This window comes from Mustela nigripes, chromosome 3, assembly GCF_022355385.1.
Source record: "Mustela nigripes isolate SB6536 chromosome 3, MUSNIG.SB6536, whole genome shotgun sequence".
In the NCBI taxonomy this organism is placed as follows: Eukaryota; Metazoa; Chordata; class Mammalia; order Carnivora; family Mustelidae; genus Mustela; species Mustela nigripes.
Genome location: NC_081559.1, coordinates 139,636,398 through 139,647,342, shown reverse-complemented (window position 1 = coordinate 139,647,342; position 10,945 = coordinate 139,636,398). Strand labels below are relative to the sequence as shown.

Here is a 10,945-nt window from a genome sequence, read left to right as displayed (position 1 = left end):
GCTGTGAATTACAATTGCGGGACAGGCCTTATGTCAGCAGGACCTTATGGAGTATGATGTAATCACCTTTCCAGACTCAGAATCCACGAGAGAGAGGGCCTCCCCTAGTGCCTTTCAAAAATTCAAAGTGATCTAATTTAGGCCTGCAGTCTAACAAGTTAATGAAAGGATCACATTATTTGGCTAAACTATTTTTTCAGCTCCTGAAAATTATGGTGCCTGGGTTGAAATATCACCTCAGATAAGTGTTTTTTAAAAATGTAAACAATGATTCTTTGTGCAGTAAATTAGTTTGAGCTTCAAATCTGAAGTTTGGTATGTTTTCAGAAATAACTGTTTGTTTTGCTCACTAGAGTCTTCGAGAGTTTACAGTTCTTTTAAAAACATTTTAGAAATGCTAGAGAAGGCAGTATTTTGAAATATAATATTGAATAGAAAAGCATACATTATAATAAGCCAACTATCTAACAGATTAGGAGAGAAATCTTTTTGGAGAATTCTGCTTTGCTTGAAATACCCAGATCACTTTTATTAGATGCAGGACATTAAAGAAATAACACATAGTCTGGTAAACTTTAAAAGTTGAAATAATGTTAATATTAATACCATTTTATAAGCATTGACCTCTGTTTTAGATCCACATTTAGAATGTTTATCAATGATGGGGCGCCTGGGTGACTCAGTGGGTTAAGCCTCTGCCTTAGACTCAGGTCATGATCTCAGGCTCCTGGGATGAAGACCCGCATTGGGCTCAGTAGCGAGCCTGCTTCCCTCTCTCTCTCTCTCTGCCTGTCTCTCTGCCTTCTCCTGATCTCTCTGTCCAATAAATAAAATCTTTCAAAGAATGTTTATCAATGATCTATCTTCATTAGCTATAGTGTATTCTGCTGTGATAATATGCAACAATATTCTTTTATGTCCTCAAGGGAAAAAAATTAAAGATTGTTGTAATATTCATTCAGCAATAATGACCAATCATTTATAGAATGTAAAAATCAGTGAATCTCTCGGGTAAAGAGTTAATGTCACAGTTCTCAAGGAGCTTATCACTAACTTTAAAGAACTAAATCTAATACAAGTCAAAAATCTAAAAATTGTTATGGTGAAATTAAAAGGACATATTAGAGAGCATTACTTAATTCTTACCAAGAGAATTGTAGGAAAATTCCTAGAGGATTTCACATTAAGTGCTGATGGATCAGTAATGTAGCATAGCAGATACATAGTTTCCCCAAGGTAAGTAACAAAAATGACTATAATTATATTAATAATAAGAACATATGTTTACCACAATCTATATGTGTGATGTGAAGTAGGTTATACATCTGTTCTTAGAGCAATCCCTATGAGTTGTTATTCATCCCATTTTTCAGGTGAGGTAATCAAAGTGTAGAAAGTTAAGAAACTTACTCAAGGCCACACCTTGTGTAGAAAGGATAGGTAAACAATATGGAGCAAGACTAAGGAGGTTCATAAATGTTTTTATAAGATGATTTGTTTTTCTCAAATAATGGAAACTTATGGAAAAGTGTAATTCCAGTGAAAGATTTAAAGATAGATTAAAAAGGAACAGAAAGAAACAAAATGAGACTCCAACTGGAGACATTGTAATAGTACAGGAAATTGATGGTGAGTGTCTAAACTAGGGACAAATATGAGAGTCTTTATACTGACAAAAATAAAACTACTGGGGTGGGGGGAAAAATGGGGAGCCAAAGATGAATCTGAGTAAAGTTTACATTTCAATCATGCTATGTAAGAAGGTATAATGTGTCTTTTGGGAAAATAAAGTGTTCCCACAAATCTGCTTTAAATTTTGGTGTTTTTAATCTACAAATGCTTAAGTTTTGACTACCTATATTTTGAACCACTTAATTTCTGGCCAGTGCATGGTAAGTGGTCATAGTATTATTTTCTTTACCATTTGTTCCCCAGCAATGGTCTATATGAGCCTCTCCTTTATTGTTTTTCTATTATCCAGCTCTCTTGATTTTCCAGATCTCTGGCTATGACTTATCTCCCCCTTTTCTGCTCCTAAATACATAGTCATTTATTTTCTGAAAATATATGAAGTATTTACTGTCTTGTCAATTTTTTATAACTACTTTATATCTTTCAGATTCTATCCTCATTTTATTCAAATTTTCCCTTGATACAATGCTCCCAAATATATGATTGTCTCCTCTTTCATATACAAATAGCTACTCAAGTTGACTTTGCAGACTTCTGGTGTTGAGGATGTTATTTGTATTAATGTCAATAACCCAAATTTAAAAGACTTAAAATAATTTTGCTAATTTAAAATGATTTCTTGATCAAAATAAGGAAGGGACTAAAAATATTTTGAAACATGATTAATTTTAATATGTTTACAGGGAAAGAGTAAATCCACCAGCAAGAAAAAAAAATACCATAGTTAACATTTTACAGGTTTTTAGTCTCAAAGCACAATACATTTTTCATAGAAACAAATATATCACCATCATAGGTACCATAATATGGCAACATTTATAAACAAGGCCATTTACCATTAATAAAACCAGTGGCAATGGTGATACAATACATTAGTTTATCTTTGTTAAAATTTTTACTATTATACTTCCTGGCCTGCAGGAGTATTTGCCAGGATACAAAAGAAAAATGTGTGACCTCACTTTGAACAATACATAGAAAGCTCTGGCTGCCTTTGCTTAACCCTATATTTACTATATTATCACTAGGAATGTTTTCATACCACTACTCTACCATGGAACAATAGTTCATTCCACTTACTATTAAAGCCATTCCCAAGGAATCAAATGTTTTAATAGATTCATTTGGAGATTAAGTAATTATTTTATACAAAATAAGAAGTACAATATCAGGACATAATATTTGATATGCCTAAACTTAACAGAGGAGAAAAACTATACCAGTATTAAGTGGAAAACAATTTCAGATTATTTGGAGTAGGTAATGGCAGAGTATTGAACTGGGGAAAAATGTGATAATATGGTTCCTCTCATTTTTTAAGAATTGATTATTTTTAAATGCACCAGATGATTTTCTGAAGTCCATTCACATTCACTGTTTAGATTCATTTTATTAGTGGCATATACAAAGCACCATATAAAATAACATGTGAAATGTAGAACAATCATGACTATGTAATTAACTATAGAAATAACTGCTAAGAAAATATAGCAATATTTAACACAGGATTTCTAAAACCATTGCATATTCATTATTTTCCCATAGTTAATAATGTCCCATGTTTAATTTTTACAGAATTTATCAAGATTTATAATGCATTTGGTACTTTTTGGGGGGCTGAAAATAGTTGATATCTTCTGTACAGTAATGTTACAATTTTATACAAACTTCAGAAATATGGCATTGAATAGTCTTTATGATCCTCTTCCGAGTGTTCCATTTCACACAACAGCAAATACTCTGAATGCCTTTCCTCCTGGAGGATTCTGTAAACTACAAAAAAATACAGAAAGTATATTGATGTCATCTCCACATATAATCCTCCAAATAAATCATGTTTATTTATGACAGTCAAGAAAGCAGCTCTATGAATCCAGATGGCCAGCTTTCTTAGACTACTATAGTTTATAGTTATTGGAAAGCTTGAGTGAGGATGACATAATTCTTTAAATCTTGGTTGTATGCTGGGCTGCAAGTTTACTAAAATTTAAGGTGCACAGTGGTAATAATAGTACTTTATATGTAATGTAACAGATTCCAGATCACGTTTTCCTGTGTTACCACCTTTGATTTTAATAAAGCAGAGTTAGGCAGCTGTTATTCCATTTTATTGGGAGAATATTAAGATCCAGGTTTACAACTGACCAATGTGGTTAAAAGTTAACTGCAAGTTAAGAAGACAGTGATACTTAAATAATACTCTAGAGTACTATTATTTTTGAGTACCTACTATGAATTTCCCAGACCTATAACAGACGCTAAATGCCAAGTTGTCTTTTTATTAAAAATGGCACTCAGATGGTTATGTGGAAGGCAATCTACCTTACATAGCACCATCCTTGGGGCCATTTATAGAAACTTAATTGTATATGTGAAACCTCCACTGGCAATTTTAAAGAATCCGGTAAATGTCTAAAAGTTGGGAACTTTTTTTTATCTATACAATATACATGAGTGTTAAGGTTTTTTCCCCAAGTACAAATGATTTGAAAAAATCACTATAGGTTCTTTGCTCTTAACTTTAATACTTGATAAAGTAAGTCATACTAATTTTCCCAAGCCACTAAAATATATACTACTGATGGACTGAATAGTATAAGACCAGAAGACATTCATTTATGTCATACAAGGTATCCAACTTCTAATCAAAAAGAATTTGTTTTTTGTGAAAAATCAGACCATTCTTTAGCAAATACTTTGTCATATAAAAGGATTAGAGAAATATCCAGTGCCCTTCTCAACTAGAAATAATTACATATAAAAACTAATCTAGAAAATCCAAGAGGATGAAAGAAATTTCCTTATTATAAAATCAATTAACAAAAGAGTGATTCTGACTCGTAATCCGAAATTCATGTTGATTTTTATAAGCCTGTAGGAGACAGACATCTCTGGTACTGCAGCTTTTCCCATCCCTGGATGACCAATTATTACACAGCGTGCAAAGGAAACACACTGGCACAGCCACAGAACTCCAAACCCATATTAAGGTGAGCTGGTTGTAAAGCAAGCGTAAAGGGGTATGTGTGTGTGTGTGTGTAGAGGAAGAGACTGTAAATATATAAAATACAAAATATATATGTATACATTTTAAAATTTACCTTTCTGAGAAGATTCCATTCTGAAAAGAAGCAGTGTAAGTCTTTCTTTTGTCCACAGGCATGACATCAACATAACCACCGTGATTTCGAACCACTCCAGCATGGACGGCTGCTCTGCAGATACTGGACAGCTGAAGGGACAAGGAAAATCCCATTGTTACTAGGAAATTCCTGCTGAACTTATCCAATCTACTCTTGTATTGGACTGAAGCCGGTGACACCTGTTTCTATATGGACAATCAGCGGTTACAGGTTGATGGTTTGTGCAGAAAGGAATGTTTCAAAAGTCACAGTCAAAGCCAATTCTGAGTGAGTCTGAGGCAGATCTTAAGCGTAGCTAGGACGGTAAATTCCCTTCACCATTAAATCGAACAGACACTTGCCTTTCCAAATAGCAGGCTTTGGCTATAGTGCAGCAATCAGATGCAAATTTACTCCTTTTATCTCTTGAAGGGCCCATTTATCATTCTCAAATTTCAGCTTTTGGGAGTCCCTACTGGAGCCACTCTGACCAGATATTCACGGGCTTATTATCTGTACCTCTTTTATGTTCCATTTTGACTTATAAACAAATCATAGATCTGTATGTCTTTACAGTCCCTTTTCCAAAATACAGGTGTGTATTAAATGGGGAGCTTTCTTCTATTAAGTAATGTAATCTACACACAGCAAATTTGCTCAAGAAGAAAAATATAAAGAACAATCATAGCTTCTTACCTATATTTGCAATTGTCTATCACTTTGGTTTGAATGGTCTGACGTGAAGTGCTAGGAAAGTGCTATGATTACACTGTACCAGTTATATAGTCTGAACTGAACTGGATTTCTATGGAAGAGAAAATTATTTTCAGGCCCAACACTTTAAAATGATTAACTATGGATTTCTAGAAATTGGCTCTTTTCCTTTGTCCCCCTAAAGTCTTCTCCAGACTTTGACATTTGCTTTAATCCCAATGTTCTGCCAAAATTTGTCAGTAGCTACATACAGCCTGAGGAAATCCCAAAAAATGAAACACTTGAACTGTTTCAGGATAAAACAATGCCCCTCATATCCGAGGGGTCTTTTCTGATCCCACTGGTGTGTTCCTTTTTTTTACCTCTATGCACATGTGAGCGACTTAATGTGCTTTTTAAGTTCACATAAGCATGTGCATCTTACATGACCTTGCTTTATTACTGTGCTCTGAACTTTGTGGCATCAGTCAGAACTTATTAGATCAGAGAGTCTGAATGCCAAGCTGTTTAATCCTTTTCATGTTTTTGCTATGTCACAAAATACCATATATCCAAAGCCTCGTATCCTTACTCCAAAGAGGCATTTTATTCAGTTTAAAGTCCCTCATTGTATTAATTTTGTATCCAATATGGTTCATAACAGATGAAATTAAAAACAATTCTGTACACATTTCAGTATTTTTCTTGCTCTGTTAAAAGAGTATCATCAGCATTTTCCCCAAGGCAATAAAAGTGCTTAGATATAACATTCACTAAATCCAAGCACTTGATATGTTTTGAAACTATTGTTTTGCCCACAACTATGCAGTCAGCAGGCATTCCTATTTCAGTTCAAAGGTCAGAAGAGATTTTCTCTTGATACCCATGCTTCGTAAGAATTAATATATCATGAAAAGAAAAATAATTTATCTGTGAAAACAGTGGAATATTTTTAATGGATGCAGAAATTAACTTCATTTGTAACAAATGAGAAAAGTTCAAAGCAATAGAATGTACAAGTTGTAGCTATATAAACAGAGAGAGAGAGAGAGACAGGGAGGGAGGAAGAGAAGATGTCTTTCCGTATCTTGTATTTAAAGAGACAATGTATTTTGTAAGGGGTGGGAAGACTGGCAGTTAATGCTTAAGTCTCCGACTCTGCACTAACCTCATAATAGTAATCTTTTTATTTCCAACTTACTTTTAAACGGATCTACATAATAATACATAATCACCTATATTCATTGCACTAAGGAAGATAAAATGATCTCTAAAATGATTTCTAATAAAACATTAACTCTAGAAAAATAGACGGCTGATGGATATAGAAGTGTATAGGGTATTTTGAAAGATTTTCATGAGGCATGACAAAAATTTTTAGAAAAGTTTTGGTGTTTAAACAGGTAATCTAAAAAGAATAACTTCTTTTGAAATCTTTGATGATTTTAGATAGGTTTATTCATTTACACTTATTAATTTATTTTTTCAACAAATATTTTAAAGATATTTGCTTAATTTCTGATGTCCTGTGTGCTCTAAGTTTGTTAAGGCAGGATGTAATACTGTTTTGTTCACAGGCTGGCTCACATCAAATTGTTGATTAAAAAGCGATGCATGAATTGCCTAGCTGTCACCTTCAAGGAACTTCAAAATAATAAAAGAGGTGGAGAAACAATCCTAACACTAACAGAATCAGCTAACTGCTAAAAGAGGAAAAATAAAGTTATAGGGGCCGAAAGAAGGGTCACATTACATATGTATGAGGAGATCCCCCAACACACTCCACAGAGAAAGTGGTAATAATTTAGGATGTGAAGAATGACCATGATTTTAGCAGACAGAAAGATAAGAAGAAAAGCACAAACATGAGGATCAGAAAGTTAGGATACCAGAAACACATTTAAGCTGTAGATAAGAATAGTGCAAAACTGAAGCCTGGGAAGGACTCAGATGTGGAAAAAATCTCAGAGCTAATGCTGAACTTCAAAGAAACAAAAACAAAAACAAAAAAGCCTGGACTTCAATGAACTTACCAATAGAAATAAGGTGATCAATACTATTTCAGACCGCTTTTCACGAGCCTATTTCCATAGTATTTTATTGAATATGTATTTCAAAAGTGTATTATCTGAATTTGTTTTTGCATCTCTCTGGCTTAGAAACTGTAATGGTTTCTAAATGTCTGCCACATAAAATCTAAACTCATCAGCATGCTATCAGACTCTCCAAGGACATGTTTCAAGAGCCAGATCCCTCGATCCCTCAAATCAAATTGGCTGCAGGCCCTTTGAAATTCAATGCTCACCTGTTCAGAGACAAGCAAACCTATGTGTTATGCATGCATCTTACCTGCTGTTCCCTCCCCATCTTTGTAGATGCTGTTCATCCCACCTAGGTTGTGTCCCTAATCCAATTTATCAACCCACACTTGAAACGTGGCTCAAAGAGCACTTGTCCCTATGGAAGCCCTCCCAGTTAATAGTCCTTGTTCAACCCAGTAACGTTGTCCATTATAACCATCTCAAGTGGTTTCCTTCTGTATGTATTTTAATGTACTATCTGTTCTTGATTGTATGCTACTTTTTAAATGTTCCTTTGCCAGCAAAAGATATTGTTCATATACCTGATAATTTCTTAATTATCAAGTTTACACTATAAAATACTGAAGAACCAAAAGGAAGATTTAAAAAAGAAAAGTCAATTTTCCTTCAAATGACTCTGGACTATTTCCTATGTGTCTGATATACAACAAATGGGTAAGACATAAAAATTTAGTAAAAATAAATTATTATGCACTCATATGTGCATACGGATAGTCATTTTTCAGTGTTATTGCTGACTAGCTTCTCTGAGAATATGTATATCCACATAGAATCTGTTCCCTTATTCTATATATAAATGTACATGCATTAATGCGTGTACAAATATATACATGAATACTGAAAGTTGAATAAATTAAGATACTTACATCAGAATAAACTCGAGTTCCAATTACACGAGCATAATGCGGATTTGCCTGCATACAGTTACGAGGACAATAGACTCTGAAAAATATATATATAATACTAAGTAGCTGGTTACTTCAGTCATTCTCACTAATAAGACCACAAACAAGCATACACAACAGTTAACACCATTCTCGAACTTTCTCATCTTTTTTTCTTCTGAAATAGGTCCATTGTATAAGCCAGGCAGTAGATGCAATTGCTTCTGCTTAATTTACTCACTTCCAGCTTTTGGCACAAATGTGTTCTTTTCTTTTTTAACTTAGCCAAGAAGCTTTCTAATTTCTGGATTAACCAGAAAGAAACATCAGGGTGCATCCCTGAGTATCTGGGAATTGGTACCCAATGTGTCTGTAGAATTTAGTAAACAGGTAACTTGAAAAACATGACTCATTGCCTCATACTTCTTATAGTTTGTTTCTTCTATGTTCACATCTTTGGTATCTCGTCTAATTTCATGGTTTTACTCATGATTATAAATTGTTGGATTTCCAAATTTCTATCTCCAGTTAAGACTTCTTAATTCCAAATTTGTATGACCTATTGCTTATTCAATATCTCCACTTAACTCTTACAGTCATTTCAAACTTAAGTGGGTTCAAAACCAAATTCCTAAGCTCTTCCTCTGGCCCCCCAAATCTGTTCTTTCTGTAGGCTTCCTACAATAAAGGGTAACTCCATTACTCCAGGTGCTCAGGCCAGAATCTCTTAGTCTAGCCTTGATGCCTCTCTTTATCTCACACCTTACATTCAGTCCCTCAGCAATTTCTCTTGCTTGTATGTTACAATCATAGAATTCCTCAACACCTCAGTTACTATAACCCTAGACTTCATGGTATCTAGCTATTGGTTCTTCTATGACCTCCCTGCTTCCAACCTAGCCCCATCCACTCTTTTGTTCCCCCCACTTATATAAAAGCATACAAGTCCAGTCATATCATTCATCTGCTCCAAATACTCCAGTGGCTTTCCATCTCTTTCAGAATAAATGACAAGATCCTTACAATGATCAACAAGCCCTACATTTCTTGCCCCCCCACCATTACCTATCTGACCTCATATCCCCCTCTTCTACTTTCTCCCCCAGCTCCAGTCATACTTGGCTCATAGTTATTTCTTAAACATACAAAAAACAGGCTCTTCCTCAGGGCCTTTGCACTTCTCTTTCTCTGTGCCTAGAATATTGTTTCTCCAGATTTCCTATTGCCTTCCTCATAACTGATTGGCTTAGCTCACTTAATAACATATCCAAAAGCCCTTTATTTAAACATCCAATTAGATTTAAAAATCCAATTATCACTGTTTAATCAATCACGTGTTTAAAAACTCCACTCCAAGAGTTTAAGAAACTACCAAGTGGCACTTTTTTTTTTTTTTAAAGCAATGGACTCTTCAATTCACACACATGCACACATACACAAAGACACTTGTGTACTAAAAGGAAATTAAAAACTAAAACTGGAAAAAATTCATTTTAGTAAATAGTAAATCAGAATTTCAACAAAATGACTACACAAAAATCACTGTCTGATGAAAGAATCAATGATTTTCCTAAAAGCATTCTAAAGAAACATTTAATTGCTACTACCTTTACCAATTGAAGAAACTCCTTCTTAAAAAAGTTCTTAAGAGATAGCTGCATTTCTTATTTCTAAAATCTATATAACATTGTACACTTTAGAGTATACCTGTGAATTATAACTTCTAAAGTAGAACCATTTAAATATAAATAATAAATGAGTCCAAGTTTCTATAACTTTAAAGAGCTATTTTTATAAAAGATGCTATAGGGGATTTCTAGAGGAAGAAAGTTGTCCCCATTGGCTGAGATATTTTCCCCATGTGTTTGAGAACAATTGGGCATCCACTGCCCATCCTATGGCAGTAAAATCAACTCCTCTGCCTTTAGGATCACACTGAAGGCTCTACCTTGACTATATTTAGCACTTAGTTTGTGGAAGGCAAAGGTCATAGCTCCAGACTGAGTTAGTATCTACTTAGGCAAGTTCAGGTCAAAGAAAGACTAACAGAGGTTTTTACTTGCTTGTGTTCTGATCTCTGGTTTTAACACCTTGTTACGTACTACTGAGAATGTAGATAGTGAGTGACCCGGTTGGCATTCCTTTATATACAATTTAGTTATAAGCTTTGAATAAAAATGTTAACACATTTTAATGATACCTGCTTTTACATCTTGAACAATCAACAGGTTTCAAAGACTGTGTCATTTGTAGATATATGTAAATCAGGATATGATTTCTGCCCTCCACCTCTGTGGAGGTCAGGAAAAAAAAAAAAAGGATTTCTAGTAACTCACACAAACACATGATATTTACAAGATTATGGAACTAAATAATAGAGACTTCTTATTTGGGGCTACTCTGCCTGCTACGGAACCTTTCAATGACACAATGGTACAGGTAAATATTGTTT

The 10,945-nt window shown here is 34.2% G+C and overlaps 1 protein-coding gene across 2 annotated transcripts in view; it reads right to left on the bottom strand.

Annotated features, from left to right (window-relative positions):
* Positions 1–2,339: 2,339 nt before the first annotated feature.
* CRISPLD1 (cysteine rich secretory protein LCCL domain containing 1) overlaps positions 2,340–10,945 on the bottom strand; it is a 42,144-nt gene continuing 33,538 nt past the window's right edge. For both annotated transcript variants that reach the window (XM_059392890.1, XM_059392891.1), the window contains 3 exons: positions 8,476–8,551; positions 4,794–4,924; positions 2,340–3,465 (listed from right to left, as the gene is read on the bottom strand). In XM_059392890.1, coding sequence (XP_059248873.1) covers positions 3,414–3,465; positions 4,794–4,924; positions 8,476–8,551 — 259 coding nt within the window. In that variant the 3' untranslated portion in view covers positions 2,340–3,413. The remainder of the gene's footprint in view (positions 3,466–4,793; positions 4,925–8,475; positions 8,552–10,945) is intronic.